The following is a 24,122-nucleotide window of genomic DNA, read 5'->3' on the forward strand; positions in this document are numbered from 1 at the left end:
TTTTTATGTTTTCTTTGGTTTCCTTTCTGGCTGTGTTACAGGGCCATGTACAGACCTTTCAGGAAGCGGGTGCTCCAACAACAAAAAACGACTTTCATAATTAATGGGGCTTGCAAAGCAAACTTTTTAAATATTCAACATACTTCTTATTGTTATTATTTGGAATGCTACTCCTCTTACACCGTTTAATATAGAAATGCTGTTCAAACTTAAAAACGTGTAGACTGGTGTGGATTGAGTTGCTTACATATAACCTTTTTGAAATATCTTTTATACGTTTTAAACTATTAAGCTTTTTGGCCTTTTTTTTGTTAATCTTCATTCACTTTCATGTGATTATTTTCAGCATTCTAAAGGCCCCATTATGACATCACTTCCAATAAGTAATCAATGGGAAAGCTGTTTTAGCAATCCGTCAACTGCTTTCTTTATAGATGCAGTAAGTCATGTCAGAAGCTAGCAGATACAATACTTACCAACAAATTCCAATAAAACTACATCACGTTTTGAAGTTCACTTTCCTTGCTTTGTCTAACACACTATCATGAATCTAGCAAATACTATTTGTGGGTCAAAGTGCAGTATTTATTTACTTTCATAGCACAAATGTTTGTTAGCATGTGTCACACACTGGCTTTAGCCATGGAGGGAGCCGGGTTGCCAAGGCAACTGTTGCCTAGCAACACATGCCTCAGAGGGAGACAACTTCTTCATGGGCAACAAATTCCCATGATTTGTGAATCTGTTTTGGACCGAACAGCGAGCCCTAAAATTTCTAATGCTACCCCGGTTTGGATGACCTGGAATGATACAGAGAAGATTTCTAATGATCACTAGCTTCGTCCTCCTTCTCTGGATCGTGACCCGTGCTCTAAATAACTCAACTGGCTGGTTTGTCTGTCTGTAAAGAGAAGGGTGGCTGTACTTTGATACTGCTGCTCTGGCTGGATAGAGCAAAGCTGTCTCCGTTCCATCGCTTCCTATTTCACCCGATCACTTCTCATCACTCTTCTTTCAGGATTCACACACAACAACTGTAGTTTAGACACTTAAAACAACCACACAACTATTGACCACACAACTACTGAACCACACAACTACTGACAACAACCACACAACTACTAACCACAACTACTGACCACAACCACCCAACTACTTACCATTACAACACAACTACAGACCACAACTCCTGACCACAATCACACAATCACACAACTACTGACAACAACCACACAACTATTAAACATAACTACTGACCACAATTGCTGACTACAACCACACAACTACTAACCACAACTACTGACCACAACCACCCATCTACTGACCATTACACCACAACTACAGACCACAACTCCTGACCACAATCACACAATCACACAACTACTTAACACAACTGCAGACCATAACTACTGACCACAATTACTCACCACAACTCCTGAACACAACTCCTAACCATAACTACTGACCACAACCACACAACTACTGTCCACAACCATAAAACTACTGAACACAACAACTGACCACTAGTGACCACAACTATGAGGCTGTGGAGGGATCCAAATTGTGGATTTAAAAGAAAACATAAATCATCAGCGTACAATGACAACTTTGTTTTTAAACCATGGATTTCTAACACAATATTATTGTTGTATCTGATTTTAACAGCTAACATTTCGATGGCCATAATAAATAGATATGCCGATAGTGGGCAACCTTGTTTTACTCCTCTTGACAATTCAAAACTTTCTGACAAGTAGCCATTATTTACTATTTTACACATAGGGTTACTATATATAACTTTAACCCATTTTATAAGAGATTCTCCAAAACTGAAATATTCAAAGGACTTTTCAAAGTCAGTTATGAATACCAGGCCTGGTTTCCCAGATTTTAGTGTTCTATTGTTTCCAGTACTTGTCTTATATTATCTCCAGTGTATCGTCCATGTAAAAAACCTGTCTGATTAAGATTAATAATATCCGACAATACCTTTTTAATTCTATGTGCTAAGCATTTTGCTTGAATGTTTGCATCCCAACACTTAAGTGTTAGAGGCCTCCATTTATTTCAATGGACTGGATCTTTATATTTACCACTTGGATCCTGTTTCAGTAATAGTGAAATCAGACCTTGTTGAGTGTCTGATAATCTACAGTTTATTTAGGAGTGGTGAAAACATGCTAATAACGGTCCTCTGAGTATATCAAAAAAAGGTTTGGTATACCTCCACTGGTATGCCATCCAGCCCTGGAGTTTTCCCAGACTTAAAGGCTTTAATTGCATCAAGAATTTCCTCCTCTGCAATTTGGCCTTCACATGAGTCTTTCTGTACAGCTGTTAATTTTACATTATTAATAGAAAAACATCTAAACAATTAGCTTTGGTTAGTGTAGATGGAGGAGACTGAAATGAAAACATGCTTAAAGTACTTTACTTCCTCTTTCAAAATATTGTTTGGTGAATCATGAGTGACTCAGTCATTTGCATCAAGTTTCAGTAAAAAAAAATGGTAGCATTTCTATGTTGAAGATCAAAAAAGGATTTGGTGTATTTTCCCCCATATTCCATCCCGTTTGCTTTATTTTTTATAATATATTACACTTGATCTTTCTTGAATAAGTTCCTAAACATTTTTCCCCTGTAACTTATTCTGAGCCTCTATGGTACAGTTTTTATTGCTATCTATCTATCTATCTATCTATCTATCTATCTATCTATCTATCTATCTATCTATCTATCTATCTATCTATCTATCTATCTATCTATCTATCTATCTATCTATCTATCTATCTGTCCTTCCATTCCCTTTCTTAATATGGACTCTTTTGATCTAAATTGATTTTGCTTTAGAGATGAATACTGAATTGTATGGCCTCTAAAGGCACATTTAAAAGTGTCCCATACTGCTATACCTAAGCTATGTAAGAAAAAGTCAGTTATAAATTCTTCTGTCCTAGTTATAAACTAGTTATCCTCCAATCGGCTTTGATTAAATTTCCAATATTCGCGCCCACGTGGAAATTCTGTGAGAGTAATATATATGCCAATTATGTGATGATCCGACCGCATTCTGTCCCCTATCAACACTTTGTAAACTTTTGGTGCCAGAGAGAATGACAAAAGAAAGTAATCAAGACGACTAGCTTGATTGAGCCTCCGCCATGTATATATCACTAGGTCAGGATATTTAAGCCTCCATATATCTATTAGTTCCTATCACGTTTCAGGATAAGACCCAGATGCAGACAGTGTTGAAGTAACAAAGGTTTATTACTAGAACAGGGGGCAGGGAAAACGACAGGTCAAGGGCAGGCCTGTCGACACCTGGAGGGGGGTGGAGACAAAGACAGCTGAAACAGATCAGGGTGTGACAGTTCCAATATATCCATGACATTCGTGGTTTCCTTAAGTGCATCAGGGTGATAGTTTGTGGTGTGATGTCCTTTATGGTCCATAGAGGTATTAAAACCGTATTATATATTAGAATCTCCCACCATGATAATAGAGTCTTGTATTGCTTGTATGGTTGATCAATTATTATATATATTTTTAAAGAAGCGTCGATCATCATTATTTGCACCGTATAGGTTAATGAGCCATGTCTGTTTATTGTCCAATAATATATTTAAAATCATCCATCTACCTTGAAGATCTGCTTGGACAATTTGCACCTTCGGATCAAAACTACTGTTAATCAATATCATCACACCTTTTGAATTTCTTTGTCCATGGGAGAAATATATTTAGCCCCCCCCTGTGCTTTTCCACACAACTTCATCTAAAATTGTTGAATGAGTTTCCTGTAAACAATAGATATTCCTTCTCTTTTAGCCAGGTAAATACTGGTCGTCTTTTCTTATTATCTGCTAAGCCATTACAATTATAACTGGCTGTATTTATTTCACCATTTACCATAATTAGATACAAGCTTCAAATCTATTTATCCTAATATATGTTTGTAGGGTGCGTCACTTGAGTAGGTTGAGCCACTGACGTGGTCTTCCTGTCTGGGTTGGCGCCCCCCCCTTGGGTTGTGCCGTGGCGGAGTTCTTTGTGGGCTATACTCGGCCTTGTCTTCGGACGGTAAGTTGGTGGTTGTAGATATCCCTCTAGTGGTGTGGGGGCTGTGCTTTGGCATAGTGGGTGGGGTTATATCCTGCCTGTTTGGCCCTGTCCGGGGGTATCATCGGATGGGGCCACAGTGTCTTCTGATCCCTCCTGTCTCAGCCTCCAGTATTTATGCTGCAGTAGTTTATGTGTCGGGGGGCTAGGGTCAGTCTGTTACATCTGGAGTATTCTCTTGTCTTATCCGGTGTCCTGTGTGAATGTAAATATGCTCTCTCTAATTCTCTCTTTCTCTCTTTCTTTCTTTCTCTCGGAGGACCTGAGCCCTAGGACCATGCCTCAGGACTACCTGGCATGATGACTCATTGCTGTCCCCAGTCCACCTGGCCATGCTGCTGCTCCAGTTTCAACTGTTCTGCCTGCGGCTACGGAACCCTGACCTGTTCACCGGACGTGCTTGTTGCACCCTCGACAACTACTATGATTATTATTATTTGACCATGCTGGTCATTTACGAACATTTTAACATCTTGACCATGTTCTGTTATAATATCCACCCGGCACAGCCAGAAGAGGACTGGCCACCCCTCATAGCCTGGTTCCTCTCTAGGTTTCTTCCTAGGTTTTTGGCCTTTCTCAGGAGTTTTTCCTAGGGAGTTTTTCCCAGCCACCGTGCTTCTTTCACATGCATTGCTTGCTGTTTGGGGTTTTAGGCTGGGTTTCTGTACAGCACTTTGGGATTTCAGCTGATGTACGAAGGGCTATATAAATAAATTTGATTTGATTTGATTTGACTCACCATTAAAAAGTACAATAGTGACTGAGTGTCCATATAGCTGTACCATGATATTTGCATTGGTACTAAGTAAACCTCCAATTGTACCTCACTATTCCACCCACTAAAACCCCTCCCCATCCCAATTTGGTTTGTCAACCCAGTGACCAGCAGACCATCGCTGTCCCCCCATATCCCAGGGCCCCCAAGAGACTGGGACCCATCCCACCCTAACCCTAACCCTAACCCTAACCCTATCCCAGGGCCCCCAAGAGACTGGGACCCATCCTTGGAAAAGAGCACACAGTGCCACCCACAGAACATAAGTAGATCAACCGCCAAAAGCATTTCCATTGCCCTCACCTCGATTTGCATAATGTATAGGTATTAAAAAATATCTATATATTAAAAATCCTGCTTATTTTAATTTCCCTAATTAACAAATATTGTTCCTAAAAATGTAGGCAGGATTGTTACCTCTAACCATGATTGCCATTACAGAAATTACATTTTTGGCAAGCAATTATTATTTTAGCAAACAATTATTGTGATTCATCCTATATTGTCCCTAATATCTTTATTCCCTAGCAAGAAGTTGTACTCCCAAGCAGCTATTCAATTCAATACATACACACAAACACTTTCCCCCACAAACAACCATAAACTCAGATGCTCAACAGTTGTTCCATCCCAGAGTCCAACTCAAGAAAGGACTTGATTTACAAATGCATATACAGTTGCAGCTGTTTGAGAAGGCCTGCAAAATTGAGCAAAATCTGGCAAAAAATTGGATATTTGATTAACCATTGTCGCGTCCTAGGTGATGGAGATCAGATACACCCCAATCCCCTGAAACGCCCACACATGGTCCCCCATTGGGACCATATTCCCAAGCATCTCCATGCAGTCAGACCTTTGATTATTTTGTGCCACCAGGGCCACAATTATATGCTCCCTCTCTGAATGTCCGAGTGTGACCCCCTCCCCATAGGTTTTTGCAGCTAGTGTTGCCAGCACTGCCACTACCCGGTTGGGGGCAATCCACAGGAATCCCCACCGGCTAGGTATAAGGTCGTCAAGGTTTTCATTTGCAGCTTTGGGAATTTCGTTGTATATTATGCTCTCCCATCCGGGGGCTTTGGCTTTGTAGGACCAACCCTGCCAAGCAGGCTCAGAACCTTGAGGGGGCTGTGCTGCTCTAATAGGTCTCTGATCACATTCATTTTTCTGATTTGGCTGAATATAGACTACTTACAGTAGGCCTATAAAAACAGATAAGGACTTCTCCTTAGTGTATGGGTCTCTCTGGTGGGAGTCTAGGGTATAGGGTTGCAGACCATTCCATCGTGATAGGACAATAAATAAATAAACTACGTTTATAATTTATTTTAAAATTGTATATCCCATATCTACTAGTCAGTTGCTCATTTGTTTAGTGTGAAATAGCGTTGTATCTGGTAAAACACAATTTTGTCCAAACGTTTACTAAGGGATGGTAGCAGGCTGATTGGTCGGCAGTTTGAGCCAGTAAAGGGTACTTTGCTATTCTTGGGTAGCGGAATAACTTTAGCTTCCCTCCAGGCCTGAGGGAAGACACTTTCCTGTAGGCTTAGACTGAAGAGATGGCAAAGAGGAGTGGCAATTTAGTCTGCTATCATCCTCAATAATTTTCCATCCATTTTCTCAGAGCTAGGTGGCTTGTCATTGTTGATAGACAACAATACCTTTTTTTTCACCTCTTCAATACTCACTTTACGGAATTCAAAATTTCAGTGCTTGTCCTTCATAATTTGGTGAGTTATGAATGGATGTGTAGTTTCAGAGTTTATTGTTGGCATGTCATGCCTAATTTTGCTAACCTTGCCATTTAAAAAATAATTTAAGTAGTTGGCAATATCAGTGGGTTTTGTGATGAATGAGCCTTCTGATTCAATGAAGGACAGAGCCTTTTTGCCCAATATTGCCCAACATCCCTTTTGCCTCATCCCTCTCAACCATATAATTGTTCAATTCCTCATCAATCTATTGGGATTTAACTGCCTTTACAGTAATTGTCTTAATGGGTGCTAGTTTATTAGTAACTGGATTAAGCAATTTCAGAAATGTGTCAAGTGCAGCGTCTGGTTGCTCCTCATAACACGCAACAGACCAACAAATATTCTTTACATCTTTAACATAGGAATCGCTACAAAACCTCTTCTATGACCTCTTATACTGTACACTATATTAGGCCCAGCCTTTGGAACTTTGGTATTCCTAGATATGGCTACCATATTATGGTCACTACATCCGATGGGTGTGAATACTGCTTTAGGGCAGATTTCTGCAGAACTTCTTCAGGATTGGTGGGTCCCCTGCAGGACAGTTGAGTTAACGTAGGCTAATGCGATTAGCATGAGGTTGTAAGTAACAAGAACATTTCCCAGGACATAGACATATCTGATATTGGCAGGAAGCTTAAATTACTGTTAATCAAACTGCGCTGTCCAATTTACAGTAGTATTACAGTGAAAGACTACCATGTTATTGTTTGAGGAGAGTGCACAGTTTTGAACATGAAAAGTTATTAATAAACAAATTAGGCACATTTGGGCAGTCTTGATACAACATTTTGAACAGATATGCAATGGTTCATTGGATCAGACTAAAACTTTGCACATACACTGATGCCATCTAGTGGCCAATATCTAAATTTCACCTGGGCACCAGGGCCTTTCTCTTGCATTTCAAGCTGATGGTACAAAAAAAAAAAAATGGTTGGTTTTTTCTTTGTATTATCTTTTACTAGATCTAATGTGTTATATTCTCCTACATTTCTTTCACATTTCCACAAACTTAAAAGTGTTTCCTTTCAAATTGTACCAAGAAAATGCATATCCTTGCTTCAGGTCCTGAGCTACAGGCAGTTAGATTTGGGTATGTCATTTTAGGCCGAAAATTTGAAAAAAAGGGGCAGATAAGGTTGTGAACAGTAGGATGCAACTTTGTAATGGCTTGAACTCCTGCTCCAGGATAGCAAAGAACCAAGATGTTTCTCACCATAGAGCTACCAATGATTTGTGTATTGTTTTGTATTGTTCGATATTACTGCACTGTTGGAGCTAGAAACATAAGCATTTCGCTGCGCCTGTGATAACATCTGCGAAAAATGTTTATGCGACCAATAAAATTTGATTTGACTTGACCAGCAACCTTTCAGTTACAGGCCCAAAGTTCTAACCGCTAGGCTACCTGCCACCCCTACACTCTAACCGCTAGGCTACCTGCCACCCCTACACTCTAACCGCTAGGCTACCTTCCATCTCTATACTCTAACCGCTAGGCTACCTGCCTCCTCTACACTCTAACCGCTAGGCTACCTGCCTCCCCTACACTCTAACCGCTAGGCTACCTGCCACCCCTACACTCTAACCGCTAGGCTACCTGCCTCCTCTACACTCTAACCGCTAGGCTACCTGCCTCCTCTACACTCTAACCGCTAGGCTACCTGCCACCCTGAGTGGTGGCTGTTTTAGATATCTTACTACTTACTTTGAAATATCAAAATGTTAAACCTTTACTCCCAAACCCGCAGGAAAGGTGTTTTGCTACTCAGCTATAGGAGCAGTGGATACATCTTCACAATGAGAATAGGAGTTAAAAAATATATTTTAAAAAACAATGTTCCCTCATAAGTGGAGTTTGTTGCATAACACTTCTTTCAATGTTGTTGGTTCAATTCCAGCAGGGATCACATGTAAATAGTGTATAAACTCACTGCACCCTGCTCTGTACTTCACTTTGGATAAAAGCATCTGCTATAAGTGGAACACATGTCTGCTTTAAAAACCAAGGGATCAAAGAAACACTCACCACAATACATACTCTGTTGCCACATGAAAAGACGGATGCTTCACTGATCAGAACATAATGTAATATGGTACTCTTGGGCTGTGTCCAGGGCCTATAGGGCTCTGGTTGAAACTACTGCACTATTTTTGGGGGGGATTTAAACTTTTTTTTAACTAGGCAAGTCAGTTAAGAACAAATTCTTATTTTCAATGACAGCCTAGTAACAGTGGGTTAACTGCCTTGTTCAGGGGAAGAACGACAGATTTTGTACCTTGTCAGCTCGGGATTCGAGCTTATAGTTACTAGTCCAACGCTCTAACCGCTAGGCTACCGCTCTAACCGCTAGGCTACCGCTCTAACCGCTAGGCTACCGCTCTAACCGCTAGGCTACCTGCCACCCCAATGTAGGGAATAGGGCAGGTTTCCCCAACTGGTGGCCCACCAAGTTACACAAATAAAAATAAAAAATGCCATTATTTATTTTTTAAATTGTTGGACATAAAATACTAAAAACAAAAATATGTTCCAATGTATTCCCACCTATATAAATATGAAATATATGTGATCGTATATAAATGTAATTAAGGTTTGAAGTGATTATGTCTTAGTCTAATATTTTATATGTTCGGGCTTCTTGCGGTCAATTTGCAGTCTACAAATAAACTCGTCCAGGGACTGAATCTAGTTGATGATGGCTGGAATAGGGTGTCATTTAGGGCACAACCTGCGTGAATCAGACAGGAGTTTTCAATTACATTGTTGTTGAATAATAATCTTTTATGAAGAGTTGTGAGGTGAGATACATCAAAGGGGGTATTGTTTGAGACTTTGCCAAGAATGGTTTTGTTGGGAAAGTAATTATGACAATTAATTTACAGACCGGTGATGCCTGCCTGCCGCATAACTATTGAAATGCTAAAATGCTATAATTTCAATAAATAATAATAATACATTTTATTTAATGCCCCTTTAAAAAAAAAACAAGAACAGTCAGCAAGGAAGGACGGGTTTAGAGTACGCGTCATGAAGGATTTTCATTCCCATAAATACGAAGACATGAGAGGCTTGGATAAACTTTTCAATATAGCCTCATAATATAAATGAATAAGGCATTATACATGTTTATAAATCTTCACAAATAAAGAAATACCTATTTATTAATCATTTATAAATATTGTAGTAACGCTTGTTCATAAAATATATTATTAAGTGTTACCAGAGGTTTTCTGTAGACGCAGGAAGGATCTCCTATTACTGCTTGACAGAATGTATACCGGGATTAATCTACTTTCCAACCACAGGTGGCGCTGTTCACTATGTAATGGATGTGCTTGAACAAAACAGCTGAAAGCACTCAACACCAGTCAACCAGTAGGCATAGCAGCAATGTGTGTCAATGGTGGGCATCAGTACAGCAATTGGTATTTTAAGGTAAATTAGAATACTTTTTGTCATATAGATAGATATTATGTGGTGAATTATTTCAAAGCCATTTATCTTGCAACAAAATTTTTCTTGGAAAGCTATTGCATGCAGGCCTTGTTCTCGCCCCGCACTAAAACAGCTGACTCAGCTAATCAAAGTTCTTCATGATTATTTTATTCCGGTGTTTTAGAGCATAGATGTGGAACCAAAGGCTGCACACCCTGTAACTCTTCAGGATCAGCAAGGAAGGAAGGGACGGTGAGTGACCACATTTAAAAAGCACTACTAGTTTGCATACGCCACCCTCTTTCTTGAACGTTGCCCCTCCCACATCACGCTTTAAAACCATCTCCTTTCTTCCCAGAGCTCTTTACCTCTCGCTGAGTCAAAGCGAAAGACATTCTAATACAAGACTGGCGACATTCCTCTTAACTTGCATTTCAGATCTCATAATGTGTATTATAACAGAAGAAAACTAATATCGCATTCGTTTCTATGAACGAGATCACGCATCGAGACTACAGCAGGGCAGCGGACAGATTACGCTTTGTTTTAGTCTAGCGGTGCAACTTTGTATCTTTTTCAAGAGGAGAGGAAAATATCGGTCTCGAGAGCATCGTGGTTCTCACTGGACCGGAGTGTCATGCTCTTAATCAGTCAGAGGTAAATGTCCATCTACTATTATCCTCTGTGGTTCTGAAGATCTGCAGTGATCAGTATTGTTCAGGGGGCTACAACAACTTGTTGGTGTGATGCATTTCATTTTTGTTGTTTTTGTAATATTGTGGATATACTGTACATTTCAAAGCGCTACGGTTTTGAGGGCGAATTACTACAGTTCAGTGTTGTTGTGTGAGGGTAATATTTTCCCACATCACTTCTTTCATACCACAGCTACATTAAGGCTGAGACTGGAGATTCAGAGACGATTACATGTAATAACACTTGAATAACAGTTGTGATAACTTTTTAAAAGACCGACATCATATTAATATCAGGGCTGTCAACACCTTAGCATTACATGCAGAACTGATTCATAGGAACTCTGTGGTCAAAACAGCCTGGAGCTTCAACTGGTATGACACTATACCGTTGCCTGGAAAGCATATGGATTACATTGATATAGCCTAGTAACTTCCGTGGTCCTAGTAATGTGGATATTAGGCTGATACAGTTCTCTCCATAATGTGGGAACTGGTAAATACAGAAGATGCATTGTCTAGTTATCTATCCCCAGGGTATTTGTAGTCTAATCAATCTGTCATTGAAATAAGTCTAGCTGCTGGTTAATGGCTTTAAACCTTGTCCTCTCCTTACAGCTAGTTTGTTCTCGTTGATTCCACTAATATTGCTTATAAAGCTATTTTGAAATAATTCAGCACAAATCAAGTCTGAAAACAATAAAGCCATTGGGATACAGTCAACAGCTAACAGACAGAGTTGGGGAGTTGGAGTTGCCTCAGAGGCACACAGCTGTTTGTAATTTAGGAAGGCTGTATGTTTTTAGAGAAGAAAAAAAAACGTCAGGAGTTTGGCTTGTATGACATCACTCAAAGTCAAGATGCCATTGTCTCTGGCAGAGAAGACTTACTAATGCATTCACGACAGGAGCTGACAATAAAGATTTTCCGTTGTGTGTGAGTGGATTTAGCCTAGTGCAGTGGTTCTCAACCAGCAGTACTAGCATCCCTGGGGGTACTCGGCCTATCCACAAGTAGCCTAGTGGTTAAAGCTGTTGGGCTAGTAACCATAAAGTTGCTGGTTTGAATCCCTGCACCGGTAAGGTGGCACAAAAATTGGTCCTTTCTTCCCTTGAGCAAGGCAGTTATCGCCCAACAACAACTGTTCTCCTGCACCTCTCTGGTTCAGAGGGGTTGGGTTAAATGTGGAAGACACATTTTGGTTGAATGTATTCAGTTGTGCAACTGACTAGGTCTATCCCCTTCCCTACTTGAGAAGGCTTACGAGACCATAGGGTTATGAGACTGGTAAAATGCACATGAGGGGGGTACTTCAAGGGTAGCACGGGCAGAGAAAAATTTACTTGGTGGTACAGTAACCAAAAAAGGCTGTGAACCACTAACCTAGTGTATGAGCTATCGGTCTTACTTCTGTGTTAAAAGCCGGTAATGACATTTAATCTAAGCACTCAAGATCAGAGTTGTGCAACAAAGATGAAAATAACAGTATAGAGGCATTTCAGTGCAGGTAGTTCATGCAGCTTTTAGTATTGTCAATAAGGACTAGATATCAGTCTCATTTATGTGTGACTCATTCTTCTTCTCGCTCCCTCATCTCGAAGGATCCAATGAAAATGTCCGTCTGCACGCATGAGAACCGCAAATCCTGCCTCAGCTCGGCGTCCATGAACATCTTCCTGTTTCACAAGTCATCGTACGCGGACAGCGTCCTTACACACCTCAACGCGCTCCGGCAGCAGCAGCTCTTCACCGATGTCCTCCTCCACGCCGGGAGACGCTCCTTCCCCTGCCACCGTGCTGTGCTGGCTGCATGCAGTCGCTACTTCCAGGTAAAGACACTGGGCTTGTTCAACATTGCAGCTGATTTTGCAGACGACTGCTGACTGACTGATGTACAGAAGTAGGATCTTAATTTGACCAATTTCATCACAGGAGTAAAATAATCCTGCAGGAGGACGATTTGATGAATAAAAAAAAATGAGTGATCATTTCTAACAGGAAATAAGTTTTGATAGGCTACAGTAGGCTATAGTTTAGGTGTGAGCTCTAGTGAAAGAAAGGCTTTTCAGTGAATGTATGTTATTCACAAGTCTCATTTGAATTTCCTGCGTCGACAACAGAGTAATCAAGTTAAGATACTACATCTGTACAAATCACCTTGCAACATGATTATCATCTCTATCACTGTGATCATCTCCAATAGGAAAATATGACACGTTTGCCGCCATACCAATGCTACAATGCTACTGCTAACAAGCTAACTCTTGGTGTCCCACTCTCTTTGTTCCAGGCCATGTTCAGTGGAGGTCTCCGGGAGAGCCAGGCCAGCGAGGTGGACTTCAGGGACTCCATCCACCCAGAGGTCCTGGAGCTCTTACTAGACTATGCCTACACCTCCCGGGTGGTGATCAACGAGGAGAATGCAGAGTCCCTCCTGGAGGCCGGAGACATGCTGGAGTTCCAGGACATCCGGGACGCCTGCGCTGAGTTTCTGGAGCGGAACTTGGCAACGTCCAACTGCCTGGGCATGCTTTTGCTGTCCGATGCCCACCAGTGCACCAAGCTGTCCGAGCTCTCCTGGGGCATGTGCCTCAGCAACTTCCCCACCATCTGCAAGACGGAGGACTTCCTCCAGCTGCCCAAGGACATGGCCGTGACGTTGCTGTCCCATGAAGAGTTAGAGACGGAGGATGAGAGGCTGGTCTACAAGGCCGCCCTCAACTGGGTCAACTATGACCTGGAGAGGAGGCACTGCCACCTCCCCGAGCTGCTGAGGACGGTCCGCCTGGCACTCCTCCCCACCATCTTCCTCATGGAGAACGTGTCCACAGAGGAGCTAATCAATGCCCAGACAAAGAGCAAGGAGCTGGTGGACGAGGCCATACGCTATAAACTCAGGATCCTCCAGAACGATGGTGTGGTCAACAGCCCCCTGGCCAGGCCCAGGAAGACCAGCCACGCCCTGTTCCTCTTGGGAGGACAGACCTTCATGTGTGACAAGCTGTACCTGGTAGACCAGAAGGCCAAGGAGATCATACCCAAGGCCGACATCCCCAGCCCCAGGAAGGAGTTCAGCGCTTGCGCCATCAGCTGTAAGGTCTATGTTACCGGCGGGAGGGGCTCAGAGAACGGTGTGTCCAAAGACGTGTGGGTCTACGATACGTCCCGCGAGGAGTGGTCCAAGGCGGCACCTATGATCATCGCCCGCTTCGGCCACGGATCGGCCGAGCTCAAAAACTGCCTCTACGTGGTTGGAGGACACACAGCGGGTACAGGCTGTCTTCCCGCCTCGCCCTCTGGGTCACTCAAACAGGTTGAGAAGTACGACCCGGTCGCCAACAAGTGGTGCATGGTGGCGCCGCTGAGGGAGGGCGTGAGCAACGCGGCGGTGGTCAGTGTCAAACTCAAACTCTTCGCCTTCGGAGGAACCAGCATCACCCACGACAAATTACCCAAGGTGCAGCTCTACGACCCACAGGAGAATAGGTGGTCTGTCCCCGCCTCCTGCCCACAGCCCTGGCGCTACACGGCCGCCGCCGTCCTCAACAACCAGATCTTTGTGATGGGCGGCGACACAGAGTTCTCGGCGTGCTCTGCCTATAAGTTCAACAGCGACAGTTACCAATGGACTAAAGTAGCAGATGTGACAGCCAAGAGGATGAGCTGCCAGGCGGTGGCATCAGGTAACAAACTGTATGTGGTGGGAGGCTACTTTGGCACTCAGCGGTGTAAGACTCTGGACTGTTACGATCCAACACTGGACTCGTGGAACAGCATCACTACCGTACCCTACTCACTCATCCCCACAGCATTCGTCTCCACCTGGAAACACCTCCCAGACTGAGGACTGGACTCAGACTCAACGTCGCGCATCGGCCTCACGGTGAGTGGAATGATGGATGATAAATATTCTTGGCTCCATGGTAACGGTTGTCCGTTTGTCCGATTGTCTGTTTGTCTTGGACAAGTACAATATTGGAATGATGACTGATATTCAGCCAGAAACACCACAAGCAGTCCTCCTGCCTGACAACTCATATATCTTTCTAAATCATTGCACAGAGCTAAATAGTCATCCACTATTCAAAAATGAATAAATGAATAACTACTAATAAGTAATCGGGCGCATTTAAAAACAACCAATTCCCTTTCAACCCTAGATTATTATCATATTAGATGATAATGCAGGAATACAGAGGTGTCTCCTAATAGGGTGGTAGACTGCAGCCATGAGAGTCGACCCAGGAACATTAGTCTATCCAGATGTTGTTATGAGAGTCGACCCAGGAACATTAGTCTATCCAGATGTTGTTATGAGAGTCGACCCAGGAATATTAGCCTACCCAGATGTTATTATGAGAGTAGACCCAGGAATATTAGTCTACCCAGATGTTGTTATGAGTGATAGACTGTAGTCATGCGAGTCGACCCAGGAACATTAGTCTACCCAGATGTTGTTATGAGAGTAGACCCAGGAATATTGGTCTACCCAGATGTTGTTATGAGAGTAGACCCAGGAATATTGGTCTACCCAGATGTTATTTTGAGAGTAGACCCAGGAATATTAGCCTACCCAGATGTTGTTATGAGAGTCGACCCAGGAATATTAGTCTACCCAGATGTTGTTATGAGTGATAGACTGTAGTCATGCGAGTCGACCCAGGAACATTAGTCTACCCAGATGTTGTTATGAGTGATAGACTGTAGTCATGAGAGTCGACCCAGGAACATTAGTCTACCCAGATGTTGTTATGAGTGATAGACTGTAGTCATGAGAGTCGACCCAGGAACATTAGTCTACCCAGATGTTGTTATGAGTGATAGACTGTAGTCATGAGAGTCGACCCAGGAACATTAGTCTACCCAGATGTTGTTATGAGTGATAGACTGTAGTCATGAGAGTCGACCCAGGAACATTAGTCTACCCAGATGTTGTTATGAGTGGGAAGAGCAGGTAGAGTGGGAGGGATGTGTGGAGGCAGTGATTTCTGCTAGGTCAGTCCAGTGGGACTAGGTAGAGAAGTTTAGATGGGGAAGTCTATGGTGGTGGCCCACATTGTTTATTGAAGTAGAAGCCTGATGTCTGTTTGAAAGGCCTGGGTGGGCTGAAACCCATGGGCTTGCACTGTGGTGTGTGTGGAAGGGGAGGGGGAGGGTCATAGCTCTGGTCTGATAGAAAGCAGAGGGGAGTGGAGGTCTTTGTCTTCTAAGGAATGCTTCTCTCTCTCTCTTTCCATACAGCTCTCTATTGTCCAACCTGTTTGATTAGAATTGGGATAAAGGGACATGGTGGTGGTAGGCAGCACAGGCCTGAAATGCTTGTCAGTGGTCATTGGCCGACCCCCTAAGGTCGATGTCCGCGCCCCCACGGAAATCTAATTAGTATATTTAAAAAAAATCCCCATAACAATCAGTTAGTTTAATTATTATATGTTTTTTTTATTTAACTAGGTAAGCCAGTTAAGAACAAATTCTTATTTACAATGACTGCCTATCCCGGCCAAACCCGGACGATGCTGGGCCAATTGTGTGCCGCCCTGTGGGACTCCCAATCATGGCTGGATGTGATACAGCCTGGATTCGAACCAGGGACTGTAGTGACGCCTCGTGCACTGAGATGCAGTGCTTGAGACCGCTGCACCACTCGGGAGCCCTAAACTAGTTTAAGCTAGAGATATCTGTTTTTTTGCATTGGATGCATCTCAATCCACTGCATCCGCCAATGGAACACTTCTTCATCTGCAGTGAAAGGTGACAGAGCTAGAGCAGTGTTTGTTAGACCATGAGACATCCTGAAAATCAGTCTACTCACAAAATCGTCTGTAGTGTCCGAACGGTTTGGCCTATAAACTCTATGGAAAGATGAGATTCTCACAAACACGATGGTGTTCTCCGTTATTCTCTATGACCCCCACAACCGTCTTGGGACTCGTCTGAAGTCAGTACAGTCGATCTGCCAACAAAATCGTCTGTAGTGTCCGAACGGTTTGGGCTACACACTAATTATGACTCCTCTGTGTAAAAGTAAGACTCTCATGAACACGTACAGTGGCTTTGCGAAAGTATTCACCCCCTTGGTATTTTTCCTATTTTGTTGCCTTACAACCTGGAATTAAAATGGATTATTTGGGGGTTTGTATCATTTGATTTACACAACATACCTACCACTTTGAAGATGCAAAATATTTTTTATAGTGAAACAAACAAGAAATAAGACAAAAAAACAGAAAACTTGAGTGCTCATAACTATTCACCCCCCTAAAGTGAAAACTTTGTAGAGCCACCTTTTGCAGCAGTTACATTTGCAAGTCTCTTGGGGAATGTCTCTATAAGCTTGGCACATCTAGCCACTGGGATCTTTGCCCATTCTTCAATGCAAAACTGCCTCAAGATGGATGGGTTCTGCTGGTGTACAACAATCTTTAAGTCATACCACAGATTCTCAATTGGATTGAGGTCTGAGCTTTGACTAGGCCATTGCAACACATTTAAATGTTTCCCCTTAAACCACTCAAGTGTTGCTTTAGCAGTATGCTTAGGGTCATTGTCCTGCTGGAAGGTGAACCTCCATCCTAGTCTCAAATGTCAGGAAGACTGAAACAGGTTTCCCTCAAGAATTTCCCTGTATTTAGCGCCTTCCATCATTCCTTCAATTCTGACTAGTCTCCCTGTCCCTGCTGATGAAAAACATCCCCACAGCATGATGCTGCCACCACCATGCTTCACTTTGGGGATGTTGTTCTTGGGGTGATGAGAGGTGTTGGGTTTGCGCCAGATATATCGTTTTCCTTGATGGCCAAAAAGCTCAGTTTTAGTCTCTTCTGACCAGAGTACCTTCTTCCATATGTTTGGGGAGTCTCCCACATGGCTTCTGGTGAACACCAAACATGTTTGCTTATTTGTTTTTCTAAGCAATGGCTTTTTTCTGTCCGCTCTTCCGTAAAGCCCAGCTCTGTGGAGTGTGCGGCTTAAAGTGGTCCTATGGACACATACTCCAATCTCCGCTGTGGAGCTTTGCAGCTCCTTCAGGGTTATCTTTGCTCTCTTTGTTGCCTCTGATTAATGCCCTCCTTGCCTGGTCCGTGAGTTTTGGTGTGCGGCCCTCTCTTGGCAGGTTGTTGTGATGCCATATTCTTTCCATTTTTTAATAATGGATTTAATGGTGCTTCGTTGGATGTTTAAAGTTTCGAATATTTTTTATAACCCAACCCTGATCTGTACTTCTCCACAACTTTGTCCCTGACCTGTTTGAAGAGCTCCTTGGTCTTCATGGTGCCCCTTTGCTTGATGGTGCCCCTTGCTTAGTGGTGTTGCAGAATCTGGGGCCTTTCAGAGCAGGTGTATATATACTGAGATCATGTGACAGATCATGTGACACTTAGATTGCACACAGGTGGACTTTATTTAACTAATTATGACTTCTGAAGGTAATTGGTTGCACCAGATCTTATTTAGGGGCTTCATAGCAAAGGGGGTAAATACATATGCACCCACCACCTTTTCGTTAGTTTTTTTAAACATTTTTGAAACAAGTAATTTTTTAAATTTCACTTCACCAATTTGGACTATTTTGTGTATGTCCATTACATGAAATCCAAATAAAGTCAATTTGAATTACAGGTTGTAATGAAACAAAATAGGAAAAATGCCAAGGGGGGTGAAAACTTTTGCAAGGCACTGTACAGTTGTTTTGCCCTAGGATGCCCACAGGCCTCACAAGTCAAGTCTGAAGGTCCCCCGGTACCAGTCAAACACATGTATGGAAGTATATATGGAAACTGTTTATTGACAAAAATAAGGGGTTAAATTAATGTAAAAAAAACTAAAAGAATCTCTCAGATTTAGGGAAGACGCTTCAGAACAAACTTCCTTTAGATTCTTTTGGGGGGGACTATCTGTTGTTCCATGTAGTGAATATGTTATTCATTGCATTTGTATGGGCTAATAGCAGTAAGGCCAAATACATTTTTTCATCAAATAATTGTTTTTACATATTTCAAAATCAAATAGCAAAATAATTCTCAGTATGACCTTCTGAAAACAATTCCATATAGCTTGGTAGAACCCCCCCCCCCCCCCCCCTTCCCCGGCTTAGACAGGTCTTTTTAGTGATAAAAATAAATTTCCCGGTCTTTCTTTCATCTCTCAGATATAGGACAGACACTTCAGAACAAACTTCCTTTAGATTTTTGTATGGGCTAATAGCAATAAGGCCCCCAAAAAATGTTTGAATAAAAATGTTTTTTCATATATTTTTTTGATACCTCAAGGGGTCTTAAAATCCAAAAGAAATTTGCAAAAATGATCTTTTTTAAAACAATTACATATATCTTAGTAGGTCGTCCACTCCCCCCTTCCCCCAGCTCAGACAGGGCTTACACTCTTACAGGTTAATGGCTATTGTCCCTGGCCTTTTGCCACGATGGAAGATGGAGGTCGTTTAATGAAAAGTCTCCCTTCCAAGAAACCTACTTCCAGTAAATGGTATGTGTTGTAATACAACTCTAGACACTGTCAACCACTGCCGACATTAAATCTGTTTTAAAGTAAAGTTGACAGGAACAAAATTGTGTTTCATAACATACCCAAGAGGTCGTTCAAAAATATAATCAATAGGAAAATAATAACAGATATATCGACCCTCCCAGGCAAAAAAAAAATAAAATCAATTTCTCTCATTCAACCAGATGTGTTAAGCTGAGTCCATCCATGGGAAGTCCATAAGTGCTCCATACCTTTTCCCAGGTTTTGTCATAGGGAACTCCATAGCAACATGATGTGCAATGTGCAGCCTGTGGAATGTTGCCCACCTAGGTAGCTAAGGCAGTAAATGTTGGAGCGGTGGAGATGGTGGTGAGGGAAAGTCTCTCTCTCTCTCTCCCTCTTTCTCTCTCTCCCTCTTTCTCTCTCTCTCTCTCTCTCTCTCTCCCTCTTTCTCTCTCTCTTTTCTTTCCTTTGTAGGGTTCGATTCAATCCGTAGCGTTGATGTTCAGCGGCAACGTTGCCTTTAAATGTCAATCGCGCTACAACGCAGATCTTCAGCACTACAGATTGAATCAAGTCCCTTTCTCTTCATTTTCATTCTCTCTGCAGTCTCTCCATCACCAACATAAGACTTTGATTTCACTTAGTCCTGCATGTTGGAGCTCAATGTCAAAGATTTTCACTGTATCCTGCAATCACACCTGCAACCCTGTACAACCCTGACTATTAAACACCCTGAATTTGAAAAGGTTTTTTGACTTCAGTCTTGTCGCTTATTATTCTCTAATTATCCTTGCTTTAACTTTCTATGTGGAAGCAAAACATACTGTACATACTGTAGGTGTTATTTAGCTGGGAATAATGTTTAATAAAACTCTCATACGGTGTGATTTAGGTGTGAATAATGTTTAATCAAGCTCTCATACGGTGTGATTTAGATGTATTGTTTAATCAAGCTCTTATACAGTGTGAATAATGTTTAATCAAGCTCTCATACGGTGTGATTTAGATGTATTGTTTAATCAAGCTCTTATACAGTGTGAATAATGCTTAATCAAGCTCTCACATTGTGTGAATAATGTTTAATCAAGCTCTCATAATAATTGAATCAGACATATAGATGGTTAGTAGATGGTTTGTCTGCCTCTGGTCTTACATTGACTCACCTCTTGGAAACAATGAGAAGGCTAGGAATGTGAATAGATGAACTCACCTACAACTGTTATGTTGAAGAAGTGTACTTAAACTAACTAATGACCTTTACTCTATAAAAAAAACGCTTTGATTCGCCTGACCATTATTTTCTATTGTCTCTCTAGGCTTTCATTGCTATACTGGATTATCTCTTCGATTTAAAGACTGTGAAGGTGCAAGATATTCAACGTGAGGATGGCAAGAAGGCTTTACCGTTTAACATGAAGGACTGCAGGCAGGTGGACTATCTTATTGGAGTAAAGAAACCTGTGGTGTTTACATGAAGGATGAATATAATCTCTACTTTATATTCCTTCATTTGTATATCCTTATTTGACTTTAAAGACTATTCAGTAACTCAATCATGACTATTCAATAACTCAATCATTCCTAATATGTTTTGGGCCTAGTGTATTTGGAGTAATCAATCCACTAAGACAGTGTTTACACAGGCAGCCTAATTCTGGTCTTTTGTGCAATTATTGTCAAAAGAGCTGATCTGATTTGGTCAAAATACCAATTCATGGAAAGAGAATAAGAATTGGGCTGACTGTAAATGCAGCCGATGTCATGTGGATTCTCACAAGTGAGGTAGGTAGACTAGGTGAAAAATCTGTCGACGTGCCCTTGAGCAAGGCACTTAACCCTGATTGCTCCTGTAAGTCTCTCTGGATAAGGGCGTCTGCTAAAATGTAACTGAATTCCACTTGTTTTTGGACTTCAAAATAACCCATAAGGACTCATGGTTAAAGACATGCCAAAAATGCACATGTGGCAGTAGAGAGATCAGAAATGACTGTGTTGTTACTGACATGCAACTGTGGGAAAGGACCAGTAAAGAGGAGAAAAGTAGAACTAGAGAAGAACCTCACAATCCCTGGCAGGTCACGTAGGAAAAATGTACTGAAAATGTTCTTTATGGGTAATTTATAAGGTAAGGGTTATTTACCTTACGCAGGGACTAATTGTATTGTTTGAACTGGACGATTATTTAACTTATTGTTTTTTTATTTTGCTGCTTGTATTCTGTAACAATTATTTCACTTTGTTGCCTTTTTCTACTGTATTTTTTGTGTGTTTTTACTGCTTTGAGATTGAATAATTGTTTGCACATGTATGCCTCTGATCTGGGAGTATCCCCATTCCTTGTAGACATGGTGAAGAGTAGCTTCCTCTGCGTTTAATTTAACTGGAGGCTTGCCAAATAAAATGGAGACCCTGAAGAGATATTGTAGGTTTAGCTAAGCAACAAATGGAACCCTATTCCCTATATAGTGCACTACTATTGACCAGAGCCCTATTCCCTATATAGCGCACTACTATTGACCAGAGCTCTATGTCAAACGTTGCGCACTATATAGGGCACAGGGTTCCATTTCAGACGCTACCATATTCTTCAGTGTACAGGTTGCTCTCCAGTTTAGTGGTTGGCTCACTGTCTCTAGAACATAAAAGCTATGAGATGTTTTAAGACAACACCATAATAAAGACACGTCTTGTTACTAAAGTACACAAAAAGAAAAAGAAAAACTCACTGATATCCTACTGTACCCATAACAACGTAAACATTCTAAGGGCCGAGGGTTAAAGTTTTAGGAGTACGATGTGCCAAACAAATTGTGACCAAGGGAGAATGGTTCAGCCTGAAATGTACTGTATAGGACATCTTTAACTGGGGAGCCTAATGTTTCTGTCCTGTTTCACTGTCCTGTTTCACTGTCCTGTTTCACTCTTCTGTTTCACTGTCCTGTTTCACTGTCCCATTTCACTGTCCCATTTCACTGTCCTGTTTCACTGTCCTGTTTCACTGTCCTGTTTCACTGTCCCGTTTCACTGTCCCGTTTCACTGTCCTGTTTCACTCTTCTGTTTCACTGTCCCGTTTCACTGTCCTGTTTCACTCTTCTGTTTCACTCTTCTGTTTCACTGTCCTGTTTCACTGTCCTGTTTCACTGTCCTGTTTCACTTTCCTGTTTCACTGTCCTGTTTCACTGTCCTGTTTCACTGTCCTGTTTCACTCTTCTGTTTCACTGTCCTGTTTCACTCTTCTGTTTCACTCTTCTGTTTCACTGTCCTGTTTCACTCTTCTGTTTCACTGTCCTGTTTCACTGTCCTGTTTCACTGTCTCTGTGTTGCAGTGGTATTTCAGCTTGGCATTTCTGTGATCACACCCCTCCAACACATTCCTACTACAGGCTAGGTTCACATTGATATGCAGTTAACATGGCTTAATATTGAAATCCATGAGCCTGAATCTAGATGCTAACAGTCTACATCTTGCCAAAAAGTCTTAAGACACTCAAACTCACCCTACCCAATAACCCAGTTACCCTACCCAATAACCCAGTTAGTTACCCTACCCAATAACCCAGTTAGTTACCCTACCCAATAACCCAGTTACCCTACCCAATAACCCAGTTACCCTACCCAATAACCCAGTTACCCTACCCAATAACCCAGTTAGTTACCCTACGCAATAACACAGTTAGTTACCCTACCCAATAACCCAGTTACCCTACCCAATAACCCAGTTACCCTACCCAATAACCCAGTTACCCCAACCCAATAACCCAGTAACCCTACCCAATAACCCAGTTAGTTTACCTACCCAATAACCCAGTCACCCTACCCAATAACCCAGTCACCCTACCCAATAACCCACTCACCCTACCCAGGTACTCTACCCAATAACCCACTTACCCTAACCAATAATTCAGTTACCCCACCCAATAACCCAGTTACCCTACCCAATAACCCAGTTACCCTACTCAATAACCCAGTTACCCCAACCCAATAACCCAGTTACCCTACCCAATAACCCAGTTACCCTACCCAATAACCCAGTTACCCTACCCAATAACCCAGTTACCCCAACCCAGTACATATTCAATTGGTTTGTAACTTTATTTATTTGAATTTATAGATTTTATTTTTAAAGCGACAGTACAAATAAAAAAATAACTAATGTCGATGTCCGCCTCCCCTGCGGAAATCTAATTAGCATAATAAAAAAATCTGTCACTTTAAACTAGAGATAACGTTTTTTTTTTGCTGTAGATGCGTCTCAATCCGTGCAACACTTCCACATCAGCGGTGAACAGTGACAGAGCTAGAGCAGTGTTTGTCAGACCATGAGACTTCCTGAAAATTGGTCTTCTCACAATATCGTCTGTAGCGTCCGAACGGTTTGGGCTACACATTACACTAAACCATCTGTGGAAAGGTGAGACTCTCACAAACACGTACATGTTGGTTGTTTTGCTCTTGGACGCCCACAGTCCTCACAAGACTCATCTGAAGGTCCCCGGTACCGGTTGAAAAAATTTATGGAAGTCTATATGGAGACTGTTTAGTGCTAAAAATAAGGGGTTAAATACATGTAAATCAAATAACAAATGTTTCCTGATCTTTCTTATATCTCTCAGATTTAGGACAGACACTTTAGAACAAACTTCCTTTAGATTTTTTTGGGGGGGTACTATCTGTTGTTCCATGTAGTGAATCTGTTATTCAATGTGTTTGTATGGGCCAATAGCAGTAAGGCCCAAAATATGTTTTTTTACACATATATTTCTGGAATCCTTCAAGGGGTCTTAAAATTAAAAATCCAATAGCTAATTGATCCTTTGTATGACCTTCTTAAAACAAT

At 41.8% G+C, this 24,122-nt stretch overlaps 1 protein-coding gene across 3 annotated transcripts; it reads left to right on the forward strand.

Annotated features, from left to right (window-relative positions):
* Positions 1–9,974: 9,974 nt before the first annotated feature.
* On the forward strand, positions 9,975–21,956 carry LOC115200553 (ectoderm-neural cortex protein 1-like). Of its 3 annotated transcripts, XM_029763713.1 has the most exons (5): positions 9,975–10,102; positions 10,287–10,354; positions 12,399–12,626; positions 13,088–14,680; positions 20,601–21,956. In XM_029763713.1, the coding sequence occupies exons 3-4, from the start codon at positions 12,405–12,407 to the stop codon at positions 14,639–14,641; spliced, it is 1,776 nt and encodes a 591-aa protein (XP_029619573.1). In that variant the 5' UTR covers positions 9,975–10,102; positions 10,287–10,354; positions 12,399–12,404; the 3' UTR covers positions 14,642–14,680; positions 20,601–21,956. The 3 variants fall into 3 exon arrangements, with proteins under 3 accessions (XP_029619573.1, XP_029619574.1, XP_029619572.1); XM_029763714.1 differs by having other exon boundaries at positions 9,975–10,354; XM_029763712.1 differs by lacking the exons at positions 9,975–10,102; positions 10,287–10,354 and adding an exon at positions 10,393–10,759.
* The last annotated feature ends 2,166 nt before the right edge of the window (positions 21,957–24,122 follow it).

Source organism: Salmo trutta, chromosome 9 (assembly GCF_901001165.1).
Source record: "Salmo trutta chromosome 9, fSalTru1.1, whole genome shotgun sequence".
NCBI lineage: Eukaryota > Metazoa > Chordata > Actinopteri > Salmoniformes > Salmonidae > Salmo > Salmo trutta.

Bases quoted from the DNA above. Each gene is read 5' to 3' on its own strand.
- LOC115200553 (XM_029763714.1), top strand. From the start codon at position 12,405: ATGAAAATGTCCGTCTGCACGCATGAGAACCGCAAATCCTGCCTCAGC. The intron at 12,627-13,087 runs GTAAAGACACTG...TCTTTGTTCCAG, and splicing joins CATGCAGTCGCTACTTCCAG to GCCATGTTCAGTGGAGGTCT.